The sequence below is a fragment of the Bufo gargarizans genome, chromosome 2, assembly GCF_014858855.1.
Source record: "Bufo gargarizans isolate SCDJY-AF-19 chromosome 2, ASM1485885v1, whole genome shotgun sequence".
Classification (NCBI taxonomy): domain Eukaryota; kingdom Metazoa; phylum Chordata; class Amphibia; order Anura; family Bufonidae; genus Bufo; species Bufo gargarizans.
In genome coordinates, this window is record NC_058081.1 from 553,599,302 (window position 1) to 553,625,058 (window position 25,757).

Consider the following 25,757-nt stretch of genomic DNA (forward strand, 5'->3'; position numbering starts at 1 on the left):
GGGTTTACGGCGGCTCCTAGTGGAGGCTTATGCCGACAGGTACCTTCAACAGGTTTTTAGGCAATTACTAGAGGTCCTGCAGCCCCCTTATAGACCTGGGAAAGAACCAAGGGGGCTGCAGGAAACTATAAGGGGGCTGCAGGACCTCTAGTAATTGCCTAAAAACCTGTTGAAGGTACCTGTCGGCATAAGCCTCCACTAGGAGCCGCCGTAAAGCCCGGTCGTTAACTCTTCACGTAAGCCATGGGAGGATCCCTGGTGGCCACCAATTACCCTTCGGTCTGTGGCCGGTAGAGTTCGGCAGGGGGGAGGAGTCGTCCTCTCCTCGTGCTATCAGCAGGCCTGTTCCGGGCGCACTCGCCAGAAATGATGCGTACGTTCCAGCTGAACAGGAAGGGGAGGGGCTAAGAAACATGGCGGGGGCGGTGCTTGACCTATTCAAGAGGGAATGCCGGCCAGCCAACATGGAGGGAGCAGCAGCAGATTTTGACCAGGCGGCCAGATCTTCCCTTCATACCCCCTGAAGTCATACAAAATGCAAGAAGAAGGGGAGATGCAACAGTGCACAGAGACAGGAGCTACACTCCAAATCCAGCATGGTGCTCCTGGGGGTAAGAGGGGTTATCCCCACTATCTCTCCTTTTTAGGAGATTATTTTTCTCCTTTTGGTAACTAATTTTGGGCTATGTGTTAATGCAGGTTAAGGAAGCCCCAAGAAAAGCTACCCACAAGACTAAGGTCAGAGAATGTGGAATTTGCAAAAGAAAATTGAGCCCATCTTGCCCCAAAACTTGTTGCCAACCCTGTCTGTATAAATTGATAGCGGAGGAATCCTCATCCTCATTCTTATTCCAAAACATTCAGGAGTTAGTCAAAATGGAGGTTCGTTCTTCTGTGGAACATTTTAAAAAGTCACTTCCATAGAAAGGCTCGGGTAATTGAAGGTGACACTACTGAGTCCGAATCGGAAGAAGGGGCAGTTACAAGCTCAGATTCTTCCTCTGAAGATCTAACGGGGAAGCCGCTGTTCAAAGTGGAGGACACAGATTTATTACTAAAAGCAGTAAGATCCACAATGGAGGTAGAGGAAGAGAAAGAGGCTAGATCCAGACAAGAACTTATGTTTGATAGTCTGAGGCCGAGAAAAGCAAGAGTATTCCCCATTCAGGATTGTTTTAAAAGATTTAGTTAAACGTGAATGGCATAAACCAGATAAAAAGTTATTTATACCTAGAGCGGTTAAAAGAAAATACCCATTTACCGATAAAAAAAAAATTGCCTGGCAGGATGTCCCTAGGGTAGACGCCCCAGTGGCAAAAGTAAATAAAAAATCTGCACTTCCATTTGAAGATCTAGGGTCCCTTAAAGATCCGATGGATAAGCGAGCGGACACCTATCTAAGGAAACATTGGGAGGCATCCACGCCATCCTTTAAAGGGAACCTGTCAGCGGGATTTTGTGTATAGAGCTGAGGACATGGGTTGCTAGATGGCCGCTAGCACATCCGCAATACCCAGTCCCCATAGCTCTGTGTGCTTTTATTGTGAAAAAAAAACGATTTGATACATATGCAAATTAACCTGAGATGAGTCCTGTATGCGAGATGAGTCAGGGACAGGACTCATCTCAGGTTAATTTGCATATGTATCATATCGTTTTTTTAACACAATAAAAGCACACAGAGCTATGGGGATTGGGTATTGCGGATGTGCTAGCAGCCCATGTCCTCAGCTCTATACCCAAAATCCCGGTGACAGGTTCCCTTTAAGCCTAATATTGCAACAACCTCTGTAGCCAGATCGCTTAAAGTATGGTTAGGAGAATTAGAATCGCATAGCGAATAAAATCCCTAGAGAGCAGTTACTTAAGGCGATACCTACCATGCTAAAGGCTGTAGATTTTGTTTGACTCCTTGGTGGATGCACTAAGGTTGTCTGCCAGAGCAGCCGCATTATCCAACTCTGTCAGAAGATCCCTATGGTTGAAATGATGGAAGGGCGCCCTCCCTTGTCAGGGAAATTTCTTGTTCGGGTCAGCTCTGGATGACAAGGCGTCGGATAAGAAAAAGGGTTTTCCGATAGCCTTTCCCAAACAAAGATAGCCATTTCAAGGTGGAGACAAAAGAAGGGGCTTTGGGGATCAAAAGAAAGGGCTTTGGGGATCAAAAGAAAGGTAACTATTTGTTACTTTTCCAATCAAAGAGTCTATTGTTCAAATCCAAGCCTCGGACCCCAAATGTGTCTCAGCAATAACGCCAGGCCTCAGGTGGGTGGTCGTCTTTCTTTCTTTTCTCAAGGCTGGCAAAATATTACATCAAGTTCCTGGGTCAAAAATATTATAAAGGAGGGTTACGGCCTAGATTTCAAAGAGCTTCCACCAAAAAGATTAAAAATCACTATTTTAAATCAACGCTCACCAAAATGAGCAGCATTGATAGAAGTGAAAAATCTACTAAACAAGTCGGTTCTAGTACCGGTTCCCGCAGAAGGATTTTACTTCACTCTCTTCCTGGTTCCCTAACCCAACGGGACTTATTGGACGATAATAAATCTAAAAGTTTTCCCCGGCGCCTCCCCAACGGCACTGACAGGAGGGTGATCCCCACCTCCAGGATAGGAAACAACACAGAAGCTCAAATGTAAAAGGGAGCCTCCTCCCCTTACCTAATCAGTGGTGTTTCCTGTCCCGGACAGCGTGGAAGCTCCTACAGCGTGTGTGCAGGTCCGCAGAAGATTATTCCACACGGCCTGGTCTTTGCCCCCTGTTTGGGGCCGTTGCAGTGGACATGGGCTCCGGGGAAGCGTGGCCTCCCTTCCCTGTACCTTTGGCGTAAGTCCTGTTCAATGCAGCCCCGAGCTTATCCTGCAGACTCCGTAGGGAGCGCAGGACATCTTGCGGCATGCTGGGGGCAGAGACTCCCGGAGGATGGAAGTGTTGCTCTGAATCACGGGCGGTACAGGCGTCGTGATGTCATAGTGCTACAGCGTCGCGTACGGACGTCGTGACATCACGAATGTCCTTCAGAGCCGGAAAATTGAAATGGGGAGCGGAGCTGTGTGAAGTACTCGTGCTATTCCCTTTCGAAAAAGCTTCTGAACCCTATTCTTATTTTATTTTTTTCCTTAAATTTGTAGGGTAGAGACACCTCCACCTCCAAGGCACTGGGGTGTTTTCCCAATCCATAATTATGTCAAGGCCCTAATCTCAAGGAAATGGAAGGATCCAGAAAAGAGAGCCCCAATTTCTAACACTTTCAAAAGAAACTATCCATTTTCAGACTCTGGCTCAAATCTTTGGGATAAGTCTCCAAAGATTGATGCTCCAGTAGCACGGATATCCAAAAAATCCTCCCTTCCATTTGAGGACATGGGGTTACTCCGTGATTCAATGGATAATAGGTGTGAGAACCTACTGAAAAAAGCTTGGGAAGTAAATACAGCTATGTTTAGACCAAGCATTGCATCAACCTGTACCGCCAGAACCCTGTCAGTATGGCTCAATCAGTTAGAGGATCATCTTGCAGCGGGAACCCCAAGTGAAGAAATTTTAGCTTCATTAACTATGCTTAAACGGGCCCTCAAATTTTCTAGCCGACGCCTCGGTGGATTTAGTCAGACTGTCAGCAAGATCAGCGACTATTTCTAATGCCATCCGCAGGGACGTATGGCTCTGCTCTTGGTCGGGAGATGCGGGTTCAAAGAGCCGGTTATGTTACATCCCCTGTGAGGGGGACAGGCTTTTTGGGTCGGTGTTGGATGATGTATTAGAACAAGCTTCTGAGAAGAAGAAAAAAGGTATACCCACTGACTCAAAATATTTTCATCAGAGACGCTCCTTTCGTAGTTAAAGAAAACCAAAACCCTATCAAAAGAAAAGAAGCTAGAATACTCAGATGGCAATCATCAAGAGGAAGAAACTAAAGATTCCTCTTCAATCCTGACAACGCGTCAAAAGCCGCTCAATGACGCCAGGGGACATGTAGGAGCAAGATTAAAAAATGTTGTTCCACAATGGAGAGCGATAGGGACCTCCCCTTGGATACAAGCCTCCATTCAAAGAGGCTTCATGCTGGAATTCAGCACCTACCGTCAAGATCACGTTTCTGTCGACAAGCCGTTGGCATAAATAAAAAACTTAATTCAAAAAGACGTACTACTACCAGTTCCAAAGAACCAGCAACAGCAAGGATTCTATTCTCCAGTTTTTCTCATAAAAAAAAAAAAAAAAAAAAAACAGGGGGGTCCTTCAGGATTACTGTAAACCTAAGAAGTCTGAACAAGTGCCTATCTTACAAAAAGTTCAAGATGGAGACCATAAAGTCAACAATATGCTTCCTCAACATTGTTACATGGCGACAATAGATTTACAGGACGCATATTGCCATATACCCATCTTCAAAGATCATCAAAAGATCGCAGTGTTCGAGAGGTCGCCTCTGTCACTTTCAAATTACATTTTCACAAAAGTAGTGGCAGAAATAACCAGTCATCCTTATCTACGGGGCATTCTTATAATACTGTACTTGGACGACTTTCTATTGTCAGCAGAATCAGAAAGTCGGCTTCTGGTACATCTAGACCTTGTTCTGAGGAACTTCACGGATCTGGGATGGATCATAAATTTCAAAAAATCCAACCGCATGACGTATGTCTCACACTGCCAGCGACCGTCCTCCCGGCCTGCCTCCTCCCTCCTCTCTGCTACCTACCGAGCGGGCGAGCGCTTGTAGTTGTAAGTAATACACAGCGCTCATTATGCGATTATGTACATAACAATTAACTATTAGAGATACAATTATACAGTGAGCGGGGCCCGTGAAGTAGAATACAGTCACTGCACGGGCCCCGCTGTCATTATAAAACCAGATGCCGGCCCCCAGCCCTGTCTTGAGGGTCGTTCACTACAGGGACACTTATGGAGGGGATCTGTGGATGACACATAGCATAAGATGCTATATATGTGTCATCCACAGATCCCCCCCCCCCATAACTGTCATACACAGATCCTCATAACAGTGCCATCCAGAGAGCCCAATAAGTGTCACCACAGATCCCCTATAAGTGTCACCACAGATCCCCCATGTGCGTCACCACAGATCCCCCATGTGCGTCACCACAGATCCCCCATGTGCGTCACCACAGATCCCCCATGTGCGTCACCACAGATCCCCTATGTGCGTCACCACAGATCCCCCATGTGCGTCACCACAGATCCCCCATAACAGTGCGTCACCACAGATCCCCCATAACAGTGCGTCACCACAGATCCCCCATAACAGTGCGTCACCACAGATCCCCCATAACAGTGCGTCACCACAGATCCCCCATAACAGTGCGTCACCCACAGATCCCCCATAACAGTGCAGTCACCCACAGATCCCCCATAACAGTGCGTCACCCACAGATCCCCCATAACAGTGCGTCACCCACAGATCCCCCATAACAGTGCGTCACCCACAGATGGGCCGGTGCGTCTTATACGCGACAAGTACAGTAATAGTTTTTTTGCATCACTACCGTGTACTTTGTCATTTACTGATTAGGTAAGGGGAGAAGGCTCCCTTTTAAATTTGAGCTTCTGTGTTGTTTCCTGTCCTGGAGGCGGGGATCACACTCCTGTCAGTGCCGTTGGGGAGGCTATTGGAAAATCCAATTACCGGTAAGAGTAATTAACATACGAAAAATTCTGAATGGAATCTATATCATCTACAGTACTTCATCTGTTCCCCAACTGTGTGATGACCTCTATAGACATAAAGGACGCCTATTACCATGTACCCATTCATCCTTCATCTCAAAAATTTCTCAGGGTGGCAGTAAGAATAGGGGAATCGATAATTTATGTGCAATTCAGAGCACACCCTTTTGGAATATCACAAGCGCCAAGAGTATTCACAAAGCTAATGGCAGAGGTGATGGCACAAGTTAGGAGATCGGACATTATCATAACCCCTCCTTATGGTAGGGCAGTCCCCAGAGGTCTTGACGAGCCAAATACAGGAAGTGTTGGGGACTCTGACAAAACTAGGTTGGCTCATAAATTTGTCAAGTCATGTCTAACACCAACTCACCGCTGTGTTTTTCTAAGAATCCAACTAGATTCACTAGCCCAAAAAGCCTTTCTTCCAGTAGAAAAGAGACTGGCATTACAAAAGAGGATGAGGAAGTTCAGCAAAACCAGAATACCTCCACTGAGAGAGGCCATGTCCATTTTAGGTCTAATGACGGCATGTATACCAGTGGTGAAGTGGGCCTAGTTCAGGTCCAGAATACTGCAGTCATACATTCTGTTGCATTGGGACGTGGGAATGTCATCCGTAGACAGCAAATGTGTAATCCCCAGATCAGTGAAGAATTCCCTTATATGGTGGATGAAGGAGAGGAACTTGAATCAAGGAGTAGAATGGGTGAAAGAAGATCCTTTAATAATTACGACAGACGCCAGCCCCAAGGCGTGGGGTGCCCGCTCAGTTTTGGGTTTTTTCCAAGGGCAGTGGTCAGAATCTAAGTCTACAATCCCAAAACTCCAGAAAACTGAGGGCAGTTCTGTGTGCCTTGAAGGAGTCTTCCCTTTCTTATACGCAGACACGTCAGAATCTTATCCGACAGCGCGACTGTGATGGCCTATATCAACAGGCAAGGTCTCCTCAACTATTGAGGCTAACATCCTTAATTTTCCAACTAGTAGAGGGGAAGATTCTATCCCTCTCAGCAGTACACCTAAAAGGCCCAGAGTACTGCCAAGCGGACTTTCTGAGCAGGCACAAATTCAGCCAAGGGGACTGGTGTCTAAACCAGGAAGTCTTTCATCATATAGAAGCTCTGTGGGGACCCCCAACGCTGGACCTTCTTGCATCCAGAGAAAACAAGAAATGCCCCAAAAAAATTCTCTGTCGGTCAGATCATTCCCTGGGTATAGATGCCCTGTCTCAACCTTTGGGGCATGGATCTGGTTTATGCTTTTCCCCCTCTCGGCCTGTTACCCATAGTAAATTCAGAAGATCAGGAGGGAGAGGGCAATGGTGATCCTATTAGCCCCATTATGGCCAAGAAGAGTATGGAATGCCTTGTTAAGGAGGCGGATCCCTGGATATTGTCAGAGTGAGGACTTGCTATATTAGGACCCTCTACGTCATCAAGAAGTTACACTTAACGGCCTGGATTTTGAGAGGCAATTCTTTAAGGCCAGGGGTCTATCTGAACAAGTGATAGAAATTCTACAAGCTAGTAGAAAGAAGGTTACCTCTAACATTTATTTGAGGGTTTGGAATACCTTTTATTCAATTTGCAGGTTCAGGACTAGATCTGGGCTCGGCCAATATTCCATTAATTGGAATGACCGCACCTACATTATTCCCCCCCCCCCCCCCCCAAATAAAAAATAAAAATATTATATATATATAGTACAGACCAAAAGTTTGGACACACCTTCTCATTCAAAGAGTTTTCTTTATTTTCATTACTATGAAAATTGTAGATTCACACTGAAGGCATCAAAACTATGAGTTAACACATGTGGAATTATATACTTATCAAAAAAGTATGAAACAACTGAAAATATGTCATATTCTAGGTTCTTCAAAGTAGCCACCTTTTGCTTTGATTACTGCTTTGCATACTCTTGGCATTCTCTTGATGAGCTTCAAGAGGTAGTCACCTTAAATGGTTTTCACTTCACAGGTGTGCCCTGTCAGGTTTAATAAGTGGGATTTCTTGCCTTATAAATGGGGTTGGGACCATCAGTTGCGTTGTGGAGAAGTCAGGTGGATACACAGCTGATAGTCCTACTGAATAGACTGTTAGAATTTGTATTATTGCAAGAAAAAAGCAGTTAAGTAAAGAAAAACGAGTGGCCATCATTACTTTAAGAAATGAAGGTCAGTCAGTCCGAAAAATTGGGAAAACTTTGAAAGTGTCCCCAAGTGCAGTCACAAAAACCATCAAGCGCTACAAAGAAACTGGCTCACATCCGGACCGCCCCAGGAAAGGAAGACCAAGAGTCACCTCTGCTGCGGAGGATAAGTTCATCCGAGTCACCAGCCTCAAAAATCGCCGTGAATCAGGCCTTCATGGTAGAATATCTGCTAGGAAACCACTGCTAAGGACAGGCAACAAGCAGAAGAGACTTGTTCGGGCTAAAGAACACAAGGAATGGACATTAGACCAGTGGAAATCTGTGCTTTGGTCTGATGAGTCCAAATTTGAGATCTTTGGTTCCAACCACCGTGTCTTTGTGCGACGCAGAAAAGGTGAACGGATGGGCTCTACTTGCCTGGTTCCCACCGTGAAGCATGGAGGAGGAGGTGTGGGGGTGCTTTGCTGGTGACACTGTTGGGGATTTATTATAAAAAATTGAAGGCATACTGAACCAGCATGGCTACCACAGCATCTTGCAACGGCATGCTATTCTATCCGGTTTGCGTTTAGTTGGACCATCATGTATTTTTCAACAGGACAATGACCCCAAACACACCTCCAGGCTGTGTAAGGGCTATTTGAGCATGGAGGAGAGTGATGGGGTGCTGCGCCAGATGACCTGGCCTCCACAGTCACCGGACCCGAACCCAATCGAGATGGTTTGGGGTGAGCTGGACCGCAGAGTGAAGGCAAAAGGGCCAACAAGAGCTAAGCATCTCTGGGAACTCCTTCAAGACTGTTGGAAGACCATTTCAGGTAACTACCTCTTGAATCTCATCAAGAGTGTGCAAAGCAGTAATCAAAGCAAAAGGTGGCTACTTTGAAGAACCTAGAATATGACATATTTTCAGTTGTTCCACACTTTTTTGTTATGTATATAATTCCACATGTGTTAATTCATAGTTTTGATGCCTTCAGTGTGAATCTACAATTTTCATAGTAGTGAAAATAAAGAAAACTTTGAATGAGAAGGTGTGTCCAAACTTTTGGTCTGTACTGTGTGTGTGTATGTGTATATATATGTATATGTATATGTGTATATATATATATATATATATATATATATAAAATATGTATTTCATAGAGGTTATCTTAAAGAGGAGATATGCTGAAGGAGCATATATTTAAGATCTTTATGTATGATGTACTAAGTTTCACTGTATATAGGTGTTTTGGCGGTCCTAGGAATCTTGTCACAAACTGAGCAGTGAAATACAGAGGACCCTTTTAAAGATTTGGGAAGTTTATTTTTTCTGTCCGGAAGGGGGAGGATCTCTCACAGGTGCTGTCATGGGCTCGTGGAAAATGTATTACCGGTAAGAGTATTTTTGTGGACGTGAGGGGACAAAAACAACAATTCTGTCTTTTTTTTTTTTCTACATTATTTTTTTTTATGGCGTTCACCGCGCGGGATTAGTAATATGATACTTTTATAGATCGTTACGGATGCGGCGATACCAATTATGTGTTTTGTTTTTTGTTTTGTTTTTTTCATTTTTTGAATGGATATGGGAAAAGACAATTTTTATTTTATTAACGTCTTTTTTTTTTTTTCATTTATTAATCAAGACCCATCTGGATCTTGAAGATCCAATGGGCCTGATGGTTATACAGTGCATTTCAATAGTCATCTATTGCAATGCACTGTATAGTGTGTATTACAGTTACACTAAGGCTGATCAGACCCTCAGGGTATGATCAGCCTTAGGTACATGGCAGCCCGGACACCTTTGTAAGGCGTCCGATTACCATGGCAACCATCGGGCCACTGCCATCGCAGCAGCGGCGGCCCAATGGAAGACAGAGGGAGCTCCCTCCCTCTCAACCTCATGGATGCCGCGGGCAGCTGCTGTCCGCAGCATCTGAGAGGTTAAATGGACGAGATCGGTGCCAGCACTGATTTCGGCCATAGCAGCAGAGTGTCAGCTGTCCGTTCCTGAGCCACTGCTATCACACTGCCTCGGCTGGCAGGAGGCAATGGGGGCATTATGGGGGCGATTAAATTACTGGGGGTCACTATATCAATGGGGGCACAGTGGCAGTCATGCCTGGTTTCAGGCTGTGATCTCCAGCGTGGAGATCACAGCCTGAAACCGGCATTTTGTACACTAAAGCGCTCCGATTGGTTAGTCTGCTGAGACTAACCAATCTGAGTGCTTGCCGGCAAGAGACCACTCTAATTGGTCCCTTGTCGGTTTCCCCGGTGTGTCTGCTCTCTGGGAGAGCGGAGACTCCTGGGCTGTGACACTTTATAGTGTCACAGCACCGGTAAGCAGTTTGGATGCGACTGTATGTCCAAATTCAGTAAATTACTTGCAATTTGGACATACCGTAACGTCCACATGTGTGAAGGGATTAATAGAAACTCGCATCTCCAGACACTAGTGACAGCTGTATAGGTTTTCTGCTCTGGCTACTCCCGTTGATGACATTCTCAAAGGTCCTTAAGCTTTACTTGGAGTTCTCATTTCCTTTCAGTACAGCAGTAGGACTTTCCTCCCCATGTGCTCTGCTGCAGATCACTCAGATCGGTGTCGGCAGGGGGAGAGGAGTGTATATGCAGATGCACAGCTTGTTCACTAATTGAACAAAGTGGGTCATGAAAGGAAGAGTCTGGCCAGGCACTTTTTAGCACGATTGTTTCTTGCAAAAAAAATAAAAATGTGCTTCTTATAAAGCGAAAAATACAGTAAATTCCTTCACGGGATGTGGTATTAAGCCTCATGTATACGTCCGTGGAACACGGACCGTGAGTTACCGGCCTGGATTCCTGCTGAGTGCAGGAGCGCACGGCATCATTGGTTGCTATAACGCCGTGCGCTCCTGCACTCAGCAGGAATCCAGGCCAGTATCTCGCTGTCCGTGTTCGCATGGACGTATACATGAGGCTTTATGCAGATGATGACTGTATATGTGGCATGAGCCTAAACCCCCTCCAATTGTCTAAAGTGCCCAAGCTTATTCCACACTGCTTGGAGATTGTTCTTGTTGGTAATCTATTTGTGAGTGCCACTGACATTAGCAGTACTATATTCAGTGTGGTAGAAGTTGTGGTGAGTAACTGATTCTTATTGTCCCTTGCCCCATCCAGATCTGCCATAGCAAAAGTGGTGAAATTAACCCCGTTAAGGTAAACAACTTGGTGAAGGCCTACGTCCAGCGTTACAAGTACTTCCGGAAACACGGCAAGAAAATGGATGACGACGAAAGCAGCCAGCAGTTACCGTAGTGGAAAGGATCAGGGGGCCCTGGAAAAAGCACTACCCCCTTTACCATTAATTTGAGCCCAGGAGGACTATGGAATATACCTGTGCAAATAATGGCAATTTAATTAAAAAAAGAAATTAGAGAAAAAATGGAAAAAAAAACCTTTTATGCAAATATTGGTTGAACTTTAGAGATGCCTATCTTTAGAAATAAATATATGTGACTCCTCACAGCTCCCCTCCGTTTGCTTGTACTGTGGTCACAGACCTGTCAGAGCTGGGAACTTCTAGATGATCCTGCACAGGCCACTTGTTTGCTGTGCGGTCTCGTTTTAAATAGTCGTCTCTTGTAAATATATTTTTGCTTCACAGATTTGCAGCTTTATTATCCATATTCTCTACCGGATTTTAATTCTCATCCCCTCTAGCCCCTCTATTATTATTATTTTGCATGATTTTACACATCTCCACGGTTTCATCTCTGGGGTAGCAAGTTCTTGTTATATACTCCTTTTCCTGATAGCTGTATTAAAATGCCATCCTGTAAGCCTCTGTGCCTGTGTTCTTTTTATATTATCTTTGTGTCTTCCTTTTGGCGCGCTTTTGATTACACGTTCAATTACCAAGATACATGAAGAGGCTTCTTGTATATGGGCTGAATTTAGTTTTTCTTCTGATTGAGGGGGAAGGGGACCTACTTTATTTTACAACTGAAAATACAAATGGTTGCATACACATGATTTGCATGTCTATTCGCACCAAGAGGGATGTGGAGAGGGGAAAACTGGCAAAAATACAGGACATAAGTCATATAATGGCCAGGTATAGTGTTATTGCTCATGTAGGCTACTGCTTATTCTGAAAAGTCACCTGAAAGTATAGGTAAATTTAAACGAATGCATATTAGTTGGGGGATCCAGCAGCAAGACATGTAATCTCTAATTATGAAGCACATAATTCGCCTCTTAGCCCTCCATAGCTGTTAGTCCTGTTTGGTTGGAATACCCCTGGTGGTTGTACGGGATGAGAAAAACAAAGACCTTTAATCTTAGGGCTCATGCACACGACCGTATGCGTTTTGTGGTTTGCAAAACACTGATGACGTTCGTGTGCATTCCGTATTTTGCGGAACGGAACAGCTGGCCCCTAATAGAACGGTACTATTCTTGTCTGTAATGCGGACAATAAGACATGTTCTATTTCTTTGCTGAATGGACATACGGAAACGGAATGCACACGGAGTAACTTGGTTTTATTTATTCTTTTCATTTTATTTTTGTATACCCATTGAAATGAATGGTTCCGCATATGGCCTGCAAAAAAAAAACCTGAACGGACATGGAAAGAAAATACGTTCGTGTGCATGAGCCATTAGTAAATGTTACCCAATGTCTTGTAGGGCTAGCTCAGCTGAATGTAATGATACTTTGCACTTAGCCATATACGCATTTTTTATTATTATAATTTTTAACCCATTTACTGCCAGGGATGCTTGGACATATTGCACCTCTGGTATCCTGCACGATTTTTGCAGTTTTGACATGTACAAATAAAATCCTACTAACCCCCCCCCCCCCCCAAAGAAAAAAAAAAACATATATTTTCTTAAAGTAGACACCTGCCATATTTTACAAATGTCGCTTACCACTTTATAATCACACGTTCATGAAACTTTGCATCAAAGTGTAATTTTTCATACAAAATTGCAAAAAAGATTAGTGAGTAAAAGTGTAAGGCCTCTTTCACATGACCGTTGTTTTTTGCGGGCCGCATATTGAACCATTCATTTCAATGGTTCCGCGCCAAAAAAAGTAATCCGTTTCCGTTTTTCCGTTCCGTTGAAAGATAGAACATGTTCTATTATTGCCCGCAAATCACGTTCCGTGGCTCCATTCAAGTCAATGGGTCCGCAAAAAAAAGGGTACTTTCACACTTGTTGCAGAGGATTCCGGCAGGCAGTTGTATTTCTGGTGTTGATTGTGGTGCTAAGGTCCTTTGTGCCACAATCTGCGACTTTTCCATGCTCACGCCAGGTCTTTTTTTGTTTTGAGGAAAGGGAGTGACTAGAATTTTTGTATATCTTTTATATTTTTGAAAACTTTTTTTTTTTTTACATTTAGCCTATGGGATAATGGCGGTTATTTATTAAGACCAGTGTTTTAGACGTTGGTCTTAATAACCCCTTCAGCTGGCATTGGATCCGCCAGAGTTATCTAGAGGCCCCATTTTCTGTTTAGACCATTTTCTACGCCTAAAACAGGCATATAAAATGATAAATGAGAAGTGCCTGACGGCCCGTCCCCTTCCCTGTCCACACCCTCTGCAAACTGCGCCAGAAATATGCCTAATATAGGCATGTTTCTAGATAGTAAATGACCCCCTATGCTCTTATGGAGCCCTGTCACAGGGCTTGATAGGAACCTCAATATTAAAAGCCTCGTATTCTTCAGGAGTAAGGTTGCCATAGCAACCAAATGGTTCCTGCGATCATGTTGTGAGGGAGCCATTTGGTCACCAGGAGTGCAGTGCTCCTGGTAATTAGACTCTTAGATGCTGTGGTCACAATTGGCCAGAGCAACTGGGGTGGAAGTTAGTGAACGGATAGATATATATATATATATATATATATATATATATATATATTTTTTTTTTTTACAATTTGCCCCTGTCTCATATTGCTGCACTTCTTACCGCTAAGTTATAAGTGGTCACTGCTGCTTGGCTTCTTATTTGTGGTCCTCAACTTCTGACAGTGCCTGACCTGGAGCTGCAGGTCTGCTCAGGTGTGTAGTTTAGCTGGCACTAGCCTCTACCTCTTAGGCCCCTTTCACACGGGCGAGTTTTCCGCGCGGGTGCGATCCGTGCGGCGAACGTATGGCACCCGCACTAAATCCTGACCCATTCATTTCTATGGGGCTGTGCACATGAGCGATGTTTTTAACGCATCACTTGTGCGTTCAGTTGAAATCGCAGCATGCTCTATATTGTCCGATTTTGACGTGACGCAGGCCCCATAGAAGTGATAGGGGTGTGTGAAAATCGGATGGCATCCGCAAGCAAGTACGGATGCGGTGCGATTTTCACGCATGGTAGCTAGGAGATGATCGGGACCCGATCATTATTATTTTCCCTTATAACATGGTTATAAGGGAAAATAATAGCATTCTGACTACAGAATGCTTAGTAAAATAGGGCTGAAGGGGTTAAAAAATATATAATACAATCTACACAACACCTAACCCAAACCCGAACCTCTCTAAAGAAGTTCGGGTTTGGGTACCAAACATGCAGATTTTTCTCACGCGCGTGCAAAATGCATTTAAAAGCTGTCTACAGTATATTTGGCTCCTTGTAGAGCTCAGAGACAGGATTGTGTGGAGGTGCAGATCTGGAGAAGAATACAAAAACTTTTCCACCATACTGAAAGTTCCCAAGAAAACAGTGGCCTCCATAATTCTTAAATAGAAAAAGTTTGGAACCTTTCTAAAGCTTGTCGCCCCACCAAACAGGGGGAAAGGGTCTTGGTAAGCAAGGCTGTATTTAGAGTTCATGCTGCCCTAGGTACTTTAGTGTTCTCCTCCTCCATTGATGTCCATACAATAACTGACAGCCAAACGCTCCCTAGGTTGTCAGTTATCCCTCCCAACTCCCCCATACGCATACACGCTTTACTGAAAGGCTGACCTTTCATATGCCAGTGTTACTAAGATGCTAAGACGCCCACTGGAGTTAGGTGCACCTAACTTATTATGAGGCATACACCTCTTAATAAATTAGGTGCCTCTTTCGGCAGTACATGCAACTGTCTGCTCATTGAAGGCATGTCAGTGACAGTGTGTCACATCACAGAGCAGCTCATGCCTTCTACTTGGCAGCACTAGTGTCTTTCACTGAATGTGACTGAGCTGATTGATGGAGCAGCAATTTTGGCTCTCTGCTGCGTCACTAATCAGCTTAGCACCGCAGAGGAGACGGAAGAGAAGAGGACGCAAAAATTGTACCCTTCCCCCAGCACTGCAGCTAAAGACATATTTAGATGAACAATGCATACAGTGCAACAAAACATGCAGGGAAATTCAGCACTACATACCTCTTACATCTAGTGATATCTCCTCCTCTAATGTAGACATTGACTTTCCCTATCTTCTCAATTCGGCCCAAACTATCATGACAATTTTTCTTCAGCCATGTCTGGTCTCTGCAGAGTTTGCCACACAGACATCTTAGATTCCTCACTTTCCAATGTTGTCCTGCTGCTGCCCCCATTACTGTGCCCTATGTTCTCCTCAATGCTCCCAAATACTATACTGCAGAAATAGTGCCATACAGACTGTCCCCCCCATAGTGCTCCAAGACTGCTTTCAATAGTAATAGTGCTCCCCAAAGTCCTACCAATAGTAATTCCCTGCCAGACTGCCTTTATTAGTAATAGTGCCACCTATAGTGATATTGCTCCTAAAGAGTGCTTCATTTAATAGAAGTGCCCTCCATATTGTGCCCAATAATAATAATGCCCCAACAGTATACCCAGTATTGCCCCCACAGAGCACCCAATAGAAACTAGACCCTTCTATAGTGCCGCCAGTGGTAATACGATTCCCTATAGCGCCCTCAGTAGTTGTAACTTCCCCTATTGTGCACTCATTAGTAAGAAGGCCCCTCTTTAGACCCCCAGTAAAAATAAGGCTGATCTATAAGACACTCCTCTATAGCCTCAATATTTATAATGCCCCCTGTTATAATGTTCACCCTGTAGTTCCCCCAGTATTTATAATGCTACCTGCATTGTCCCCTGTAGTTATAATAACCCCCCCCCCCCCCCCCGTAGTGCCCCAGTATTTATAATGGCCCCCTGCAGCTTTAGTTGTCCCTGTAGTGCCCCAAAAATTATAATGCCTCAGCCCTTCCAATATACATACCCATCTAAATAACATAATTCCGATCCTTCCAGCATACAGTCCTATGTAAGAAACATCACTCCCTTGCCTTCAGTCCCCTCCAGCACACAGTCTCATGTAAATAACATAATTCCCCTCCTCCTGCCCCTCCAACATACAGTGCCATGTAAGTAACATTGCTTTCCTCACTTCAGCCCCACCAACATACAGTCCCATGTAAGTAACATTGCTTCCATCACTTCAGCCCCACCAACATACAGTCCCATGTAAATAACATCTCTCTCTTCCCCCAGCCGCCTCCAGCATACAGACCCATGTAGATAACATCACTCCCTCCAGCGACTCTAACATACAGTTTCATGTAAATAACATCACTGTCCTCCTTCCTCCAACATACAGTCCCCTGGAATAAACAGCACTACCTCCTCTAGCCTCCTCTAACATACAGTCCCATGTAAATAACAGTGCTCCCCTCTCCCAGCCACCTCCAATATGCAGTCCCATGTAAATAACTTTACCCTCATGCCTTCAGTGCTTCCAACATATAGTCCCATGTAAATAAAATCACTCCCCTCCTCCAGCTGCCTCCAACATACAGACCCATGTCAATAACATCACCCCCTCCCTCTAGGAAGGGAGGGGGTATAATAGAAGAGGACTACAACTCCCAGCATTTCTCTGTCTTTCACATTGAATCCATCCTTTCTCCTCTTTCTTCTGCTCATGTCACATGACATTATCATAGGCCCTTCAACACCACTTCTGGTCTTCACTGCTGAGCTCTGCCCCTTCTGCACTGATCACATAAATATGACGTCATCACATGTCCTTCACCCCCCACTCTCCACTGCTGAGCTCTGTCCCCCTGATGTCATTAATAAAAATAATAATAGTAATAATGAAACCAAAACACTGTCTGTGGTGCTACCTCCCTGCTGGGTGGCACTGTAGGCACACACCGTCGGGTGCGTAATTTTAATTACAGCCCTGTTGGTAAGAGAGGTGGCGAAGAACCTAATGGTCACTCTTGCTAAGCTCCAAACATCCTGTGTGTAAATCGGGGAATCTTCCAGAAGGGCAACCATAACTGCAGCATTCCACCAATCTGGGTTTTATGGCCAGAAAGAAGCCTCTCCTCAGTAAGTCTGCAAAAAAAGCAGAAACAAAATTCTCTGGTCTGATGAAACCAAAAGTTAAGTTTGGGGAAAACCTATCACTACCCAATACCATCCCTACAGTGAAGCATAGTGGTGGCAGCATCATGCTGTGGGTGTGAAAACTGAATGGAGCAAAGCACAGCGATATTCTGTCATCAGATTCTACCCCTATAACCTAAACATATGCTCATGTCCAGACTAATAAGAAGAATCCTAAGCTGGCCTTATTAAACCTCACTGTTGCTCTATTTGCCCAAAAAAACAGGTTTTTAAAACCTGTCAATCACTTACTTAAGGTGCCCAAGGAGAGCGCCGCCTCCGCAATCCTCCCAGTCCCTCTGCCAGATCCCGTGCCTGCGCACTAAGCTCAGCCAACCTGCAGGTCATATCAGGGTTGAGCGAAGTGCGCATCAGGCCGGTGCATGCGCACTTTGCTCAACGAAGCCGCTGCCAGGAGTCTGCACGGGCGCATCAGACTGAGCCTAGTGCGCAGACGCGGGATCTGGCAGAGGGACTGGGAGGATTGCGGAGGCGGCGCTGAGCTGTAGAAGGCAGCGCTGAAGACAGGGAAGGCGGCTCTGGGCACCAGACGGCGAGGGGTGCCGGCGGGCACCCTGTATTAACGGACCTCCCCTTGGGCACCTTAATTAAGTGATTGACAGGTTATAAAAAACATTTTTGGGGGGCAAATAGAGCCACAGTGAGGTTTAATAAGGCCAGCTTAGGATTCTTCTTATTAGTCTGGACATGAGCATATGTTTAGGTTATAGGGGTAAAATCTGATGACAGAATCCCTTTAAGATGGAAGAAATAGTGCTTCACTATCAACGCGACCACTTGATATCCTGCAGGTTTCTGTGTTTTCCATGTCCGGACAGACTGAGGAGAGCCTTGGGTGGAGGAAAGGATTCCAAGAAAACTTGCAGCGCGGTCCTATATATATAAACGCATTGAACTATAGTATAAATTTACCCATGTCACTTCTGGAACCTGCAGCGCCAAAAGTCCAGGCAACGTATCAGAGACTGTTTTTACATTTGGTTACAGTGACCATCAATCTGCTTCCGAGCCCCATACGCAGTAGGTTTTAGGCACACATTTGGTAGCCCTCTGGCAAATTTTGGTGGTGAGATGTTCCACTGTAGAGTATCGGTTTGCCCTCACGCGCCTTCGTAGCTGATGTTTACCTCTCACATCAGCGACACATGGTGCTCCGCTGCCACTTGTCCACTCACGATACACTGTCACCACTGTAGCACACGAACAGTTCACAGACTGCAGTTTCAGAAATACTGCCACCCTTGCCCCGAAAGCCAATAATCATCCCTTTTTGAAAAATTGCCCCTTTTACCCATGACAGCAACGAGGGATGTGTAGGCAGACAGCTTGTCACACACTTTATATACCCACCCACCCATACATGAAGGCATATACATGCATCACATGCACACATATACACACACACATTTCTTTCCTTCTCCTGTGGTCACCTGTCTTTTGTCGGGTTACGTCCTGAGGCTTTCCTTCCAGTTCTATCCCTTTTATCAGGAAGCAGATGGAGGCTCCCTGCCTATGTCGAGCACGGTGCACAGTGACAGAAAACATTTACCGTAGCTGTTTCCTGTGACATGAATGTCAGCAGTAGCGGAGTTGCCAGGTATCAGGTGACAAGTGCAAGGATCCCCTCTGCACCAGCCATCCTCAGCTCCTGCTGTGAGAGGATCTGCTGGGGGTGGGGGTGTGCACATGTACTGACATGTACCCTCTTTGCAGCAGAATAGGGTAAGGAGACAGCAGGAGGAATGGGGGGGGGGGGGTAAGATGACAGCAGACACAAAGGAGCAGACAGCAGCGCACAGGACAGTAGACTTCATTTGTCAGCATTTGTGCCCCCTTATAGTGAAAAGTGTGGTGCGCCCTGTGCAGTCTCACATTTAAATTTTCATACATTCGGAAAGTCTTCAGACTCTTTCACTTTTTTCACATTTATATGTTATTTTGTTATGTTGCAGTCTTGTGCTAAAATACAAAATATTCAAACCACCCCCCATTCTGCACTCAATACCCCATAATGAGAAAGTGAAATAGAATGTTAGAAAGCCCTGCTTGCATTGACATAAGTATTCAAACTTTTTAGCCAGGACGTAGTTGAAGGACCTTTGGAGGTGATTACAGCCTCCAGTCTTCTTGGGTATGATGCATACCTGAACTTCAGCATTTTCTGCCATTCTTCTCTGCAAATCCTCTCAAACTCTGTCAGGTCGGATGAGGACCATCGGTGGACCGTCATTTTCAGGTCTCTCCAGAAATATTCATTCGGGTTCGAGTCAGGGCTATGGCCGCTCTAATTTGCACTATCTTTCCAAATCATGTCCAATCAACTGAATTTACCAGAGGAGGACTCCAATCAAAGTGTAGAAACATCTCAAAGATGATCAAGAGAAATGGGAGGCCCCAGAGCTAAATTTCATAGCAAAGGGTTTGTATACTTCTGTCTATGCAAAATTTTAGCTTTTCCTTTTTAATACATTTGCAAAAATTTCAAATATTCAGTTTTGACTTTGTCATTATGGGGTATTAACTGTAGATTGATGGAGGAAAACTTGATTTTTCTTTTATTTAAGCGCAAGGCCTCAACATAACAAAATGTGAATAAAGTGAAAGGGTCTGACGACTTTCCGAATGCAGTCATAAAGCAACACTTACACCAGCCAGGCTGACAAAAGGCAATGTCCGGTGCAAGGGTCGAGCCCCAGCAGTGTAGGAAATCCAGAAGATGTTATCCTGCACTTAGAAATAAAACCACAATCTCTTTATACAATATGGGTTAAAATTAACAACTAATTTACTAATTGCTAACTTGTTGTGTAAATTACGCCCATTTAGGGGCTGGGTGTGATGTGATTAAAATGGTTGCAACCCTACGGGGGACATTAATTAAGCTCTTTACGCCACTAATGTGGTGTAAAAAAGTTGAAAATTATGAAGTACGCTATATTTGCGCAATAATTAGTGATTTTTTTTTTAGCTTCTCGCCACTTTGGAAATAAAAAAGCAAGGCTAAGCTTGGAGGGGCCGGGCTTTGCACTCCATACCGGATTTGCTATAACTAAAAACAGAAACTAGTGTAGTATATAGCTCAAATCTGTGCCAGCCCCTAGCTAGTGTACACTTGACTTTCTGGTGCATGGACTGCCAGAGGGGCAACTAGTTTATTAAGAGGCATCTGCCTATTAATACATCAGGTGCCTCTTACTCCAGAGCAGGGGTATCAAGACTGGGAATGCCAGTCTTGATAAATCTACTCCTATGTTTTTATGTCATGAATAAGATCTGTTGGTTGAAACGTGTTGACGTCCTGTAATATGCCACTGGAGTGATTTTAACTCGTATGGAATAAAGAGATTGTGATTATACAGGTGAGACTCGAAAAATTTGAATATCGTGAAAAAGTCCATTTATTTCAGTAATGCAAATTAAAAGGAATTGTGTTAATGCAGCTTAAAATTTGAATTTTATGAAAAGGTTCAATATTCTAGGCTCAAAGTGTCACACTCTAGTCAGCTAATTAATCCATATTCCCTGAGCAAAGGGTACCTGAGATTGTGACTTTGGAGTTTCATAAACTGTAAGCCATAATCATCCAAATTATACCAAATAAAAGCTTGAAATATCTCACTTTGCATGTAATAATATCTCATATGTTAGTTTCACCTTTTAAGTTGCATTACTGAAATAAATGAACTTTGCACAATATTCAAATTTTTCGAGTTTCACCTGTATTTCTGCAGGATAACTTCTTCTGGATTGTATACAGTTACCACTGAACTCCAACGCAGCTGGGGCACCGCCAGCACCTCAAAAGGCAGGGTTAGCATGGCCGAAATGTGGAAAAGCTCTGTCAGCACACCACAACAACCAGCACCACCAGCTGATATGGAACGTCTTAGCAGGAGGTAGCATTTCACCAACATGGTGAAGCAGTATGTGTGCACACGCCTACACATACTGAATGACGGGTCTGCCCCCTTCAACTTGGGTCTCCAAATTGGGCACATGGCCTGAGCTTGCCTTTTTCGCCTTGGAGGTGCTGGCCTGCCCTGCAGCCAGTGTATTATCTGAATGTGTGTTTAACACGGCAGGGGGGCGTCATCACAGACAAGCGCAGCCGCCTGTCCACAGCCAATGTGGACAAGCTCACATTCATTAAAATGAACCAGGCATGGATCCCACAGGACTTGTCTGTACCTTGTGCAGAATAGACATGTATGTATTAACCAGCCATTGTTATACTACAGCGCAATTGCTCATTCTTGTATTTTGGATATTTCACACTCTTTTGGAGTCTAATAAAAAATAAAAAATAAAATTAAAACCAGTATTGGCTACCTCGTCCTCCTCCACTGCTGCTTCCACCTACACCCCTACGTCCACCGCCTCCTCAATCTCCTACTCCATATGGACCTCCACCTCATAAATCAAGTATTTTATTTTAAATTTGTACGTATTTTATTTTATGTCATTTCACTAATTTGTCTGTTACATTTTCGGGTGAAATTCGCCAATTTTTGGGTGTGATATACCACTGCTATACCTAGTAGACAGGTAAAAAAAATTCACTAATTTGTCTGTTACATTTTAGGGTGAAATTCAGCAATTTTTGGGTGTGATATACAACTGATATACCTAGTAGACAGGTTAAAAAGTTCACTAATTTGTCTGTTACATTTTCGGGTGAAATTAACCAATTTTTGGCTGTGATATACAGAGGTATATCACAGCCAAAAATTGGTTAATTTCACCCGAAAATGTAACAGACAAATTAGTGAACTTTTTAACCTGTCTACTAGGTATATCAGTTGTATATCACACCCAAAAATTGACAGCTTAATAAATTTCACAAATTTTTATTTTACATTTTCGGGTTACATTAAACAATTTTTGGCTGTGATAGACCCCTGCTCTACCTAGTAGACAGGTTAATAAATTTCGCACATTTTTCTGTTACATTCTTGGGTTGACACTTTAAAATTTTTGACGTGAATAAACCCCTGCTCTGCATAGGTGACAGGGATTGAAATTTTTAGAAATAATCTGTTCCATTGGTGGGTGACATTAACCCATTTCTGGCGATGAAAAACCCCTACTCTGCATAGGTGACAGGCCCTTTCCACCGATCCTTCTGCTTTAATAACTTTTCCCATATTTCCGCTCGATCAAAATTAAATTTAATCCATTTATCTCCCTTGGATGAGGTCTCTCTTTCTCACGCTCCTTCTCCGGCATGGAACCCTGATTCACCGATAACCGTGATCAACATGGTAGGCTCAGAAAAGAACATAGAAAGTTGATAGAGAAGATATCCAAATGGAAGGTGGACGTCACGGGGGCACCTCTGCATAGGTGACAGGAACATAAATTAAAAAAAATCGAATTTAACATTGTCAGGTGACATTTTACCAATTTTGCCGGATAGAAACCCCTGCTCTGCATAGGTGACATGGACTTAAATTTCTCAAATTCGTCTTTAATTGGCCCTTTCCTTCGAGCCTTCTGCTTTAATAATTTGTCCCACATTTCCGCTTCATCTTATTGCAGCCATTGACCTCCCTTGGATGAGGTCTCCCTTTCTCACACTCCCTCTCTGGCGTGGAACCCTGATTCGCCGATAACCGTGATCAACATGGTAGGCTCAGAAAAGAACATCGAAAGTTGATAGAGAAGATATCCAAATGGATGGTGGACGTCGCGGGGGCACCTCTGCATAGGTGACAGAAATATACATTTTAAAAAATCGTCTCTTACATTGTCAGGTGACATTTTACTAATTCTGCTGGATAGAAACCCCTGCTCTGCATAGGTGACAGGGAATTCAATTTCAGAAATTCTTCTTTAATTGATGCGTGCCACCTCCTTTCATTCAATGCTTAAACTTTAACAAGTTGTCCCACATTTGCGCTTCAATAGTTTGTCCCACATTTCCGCTCTATCATATTTAATTTGAAACAATTAACCTCCCTTGGATGTGGTCTCTCTTTCTCATGCTCCCTCTCCGGCATGGAACCCTGATTCGCCGTTAACAGTGATCAACATGGTAGGCTCAGAAAAGAACATCGAAAGTTGATAGGGAAGATATCCAAATGGATGGTGGACATCACAGGGACGTGCGATCAGGCAGAAGTTAGCTAGAGTCAACAAAGCGGCAGCAGGGCCTCTCCTGTCTAACGTTTCCTAATACAAAATACCGCAGTGACATTCCCTGTAATTTTTAATTAGTCATTCAAATAACAGGGCATCTTAAGAGTCCTGTATTGTTATTTATCGTCACTACCTCCCCGAGTCGGGAGTGGCTAATTGCCGCGCGCCCCCTCCTTTCCTTCAATTCTTCAGTTTTAATAGCTTTTCCCACATTTCCGCTCGATCACAATTAAATTTCATCCATTGATCTCCCTTGGATGTGGTCTCTCTTTCTCACACTCCCTCTCTGGCGTGGAACCCTGATTCATCGATAACCGTGATCAACATGGTAGGCTCAGAAAGGAACATAGAAAGTTGATAGAGAAGATATCCAAATGAAAGGTGGATGTCACGGGGGCACCTCTGCATAGGTGACAGGAACATACATTTAAAAAAATTGTCTCTTACATTTTTAGGTGACATTTTACTAATTTTGCCGGATAGAAACCCCTGCTCTGCATAGGTGACAGGGAATTAAATTTCAGAAATTCTTCTTTAATTGATGCGCGCCACCTCCTTTCATTCAATGCTTAAACTTTAACAAGTTGTCCCACATTTGCACTTCAATAGTTTGTCCCACATTTCCGCTCTATCATATTTAATTTGAACCAATTAACCTCCCTTGAATGTGGTCTCTCTTTCTCATGCTCCCTCTCTGGTGTGGAACCCTGATTCGCCGTTAACCGTGATCAACATGGTAGGCTCAGAAAAGAACATCGAAAGTTGATAGAGAGCAGATATCCAATTGGATTGTGAACATCACAGGGACGTGCAACATGGTGGGGCAGTATGTTTGCACATGCATACAAGAACTGACTGATGGTTCTGCCCCCTGCAACTTCTGGGTCTCCAAATTGGGCTCATGGCCTGAGCTTGCCCTTTACGCTTTGGAGGTGCTGGCCTGCCCTGCAGCCAATGTATTGTCTGAACGTGTGTTTAGCACGACTGGAGGGGGTTATCACAGGTTATATTTCCCAATGTTTTGGGGTGTACCCTAATTTAAACAAAAAAATGTATAAAAAAAAAATTAAAACCAAAAACCAGTGTTGGCTACCACTTACACCGCCACATCCACCGCCTCCTCAAACTCCTACTCCATATGGACCTCGTCCTCCTAGATCAAGGTTATTATTTTTTATATTATGTATTTTATGTTATTTAAAGTCATTTCCTTATCCACATTTGTTTGCGGAGCACTTGCCATGCTCTTAACCACATTTTGGTGCCATTGCAGCCCTTTCCATGACATTTTTACAGCCATTTTAGTGTTCAAATGTTCAGGTCCCCATTGACTTCAATGGGGTTCGGGTTCGGGGTCAAGTTCAGGTCCTGAACTCAAACTTTTTTGTGAAGTTCAGCCGAACCCGTCGAACCCAAACACCCAGGTGTCTGCTCAACTCTATTGAAAAGCCTTTAGTGTAGTGGAAATAATTGTTTTGGGAAAATTGTTGGGTGATTGGAGTTTGTTCTGTATTAACCAATGTTATATGTTGAAAAGCCTTTAGTGTAGTGTAAAAGTTGGAAATAATTTTTTAGGGAAAATTTATGGGTGATTGTAGTGTTTGTTCTGTATTAACCGATGGTATATGTTGAAAAGCCTTTAGTGTAGTGTAAAAGTGGGGAAAATTGATGGGTGATTGTAGACTTTGTTCTGTATGAACCGATGTTTTATGTTGAAAAGCCTTTAGTGTTGTGTAGCCTTTAGCGTGAATCCGTTTGCCCAGGCAAACCAGGTGCAGAACAGCATGACAGTGATGAGAGTGGTCGCACATGGCTTGCATACACTACATGCCTCCAACATAATTCTTGGATCTCTACATGAAAATACTGTATTTGCTATAAATCGCGAGAGGGGCATAGTTGGAGACATTGACTTCACAAGTCATACAGAGCAGCTGAGTTCAGCCACCTCTATTTGCTTCCCGCTGTTTTTCTGCTCCTGAATTAAAATTGGGGTAACCAGCTTTAGCTTCCTGTGATGTGTATGCCTACAGAGTTCTTTTGTTATGGCTTTCCACCGGGAGCAAGAATATTACGCACAATTCTGATGTGAACTAGTCCTGATCTTAAGAAATTGGACTTGGACTCCAAAGCAGAGGCTCTCCTGTCATGTCTTGTGTGCTGTAGAGATCAAATGCAGAGTGAACAGATCAAAACACATGAATATTTGTTTGGTTTTGAATGAACCGATGTTATATGTTGAAAAGCCTTTAGTGTCATGTAGCCTTTAGTGTGACTTCGTTCGCCCAGGCTAACCAGGTGCAGAACAGTGTGACAGAGCTGAGAGGGGTCGCACATGGCTTGTATACACTACATGCCTCCAACATAATTCTTGGAATTTTA

At 44.0% G+C, this 25,757-nt stretch overlaps 1 protein-coding gene across 1 annotated transcript in view; it reads left to right on the plus strand.

Annotated features, from left to right (window-relative positions):
- Positions 1-11,670, plus strand: part of SCAF1 (SR-related CTD associated factor 1) — a 68,224-nt gene extending 56,554 nt beyond the window's left edge. Inside the window, 2 exon segments of the mRNA XM_044281592.1 lie at positions 11,008-11,127; positions 11,129-11,670. Of these exon segments, the coding sequence (XP_044137527.1) occupies positions 11,008-11,127; positions 11,129-11,200 (192 nt within the window). The 3' untranslated portion in view covers positions 11,201-11,670.
- The last annotated feature ends 14,087 nt before the right edge of the window (positions 11,671-25,757 follow it).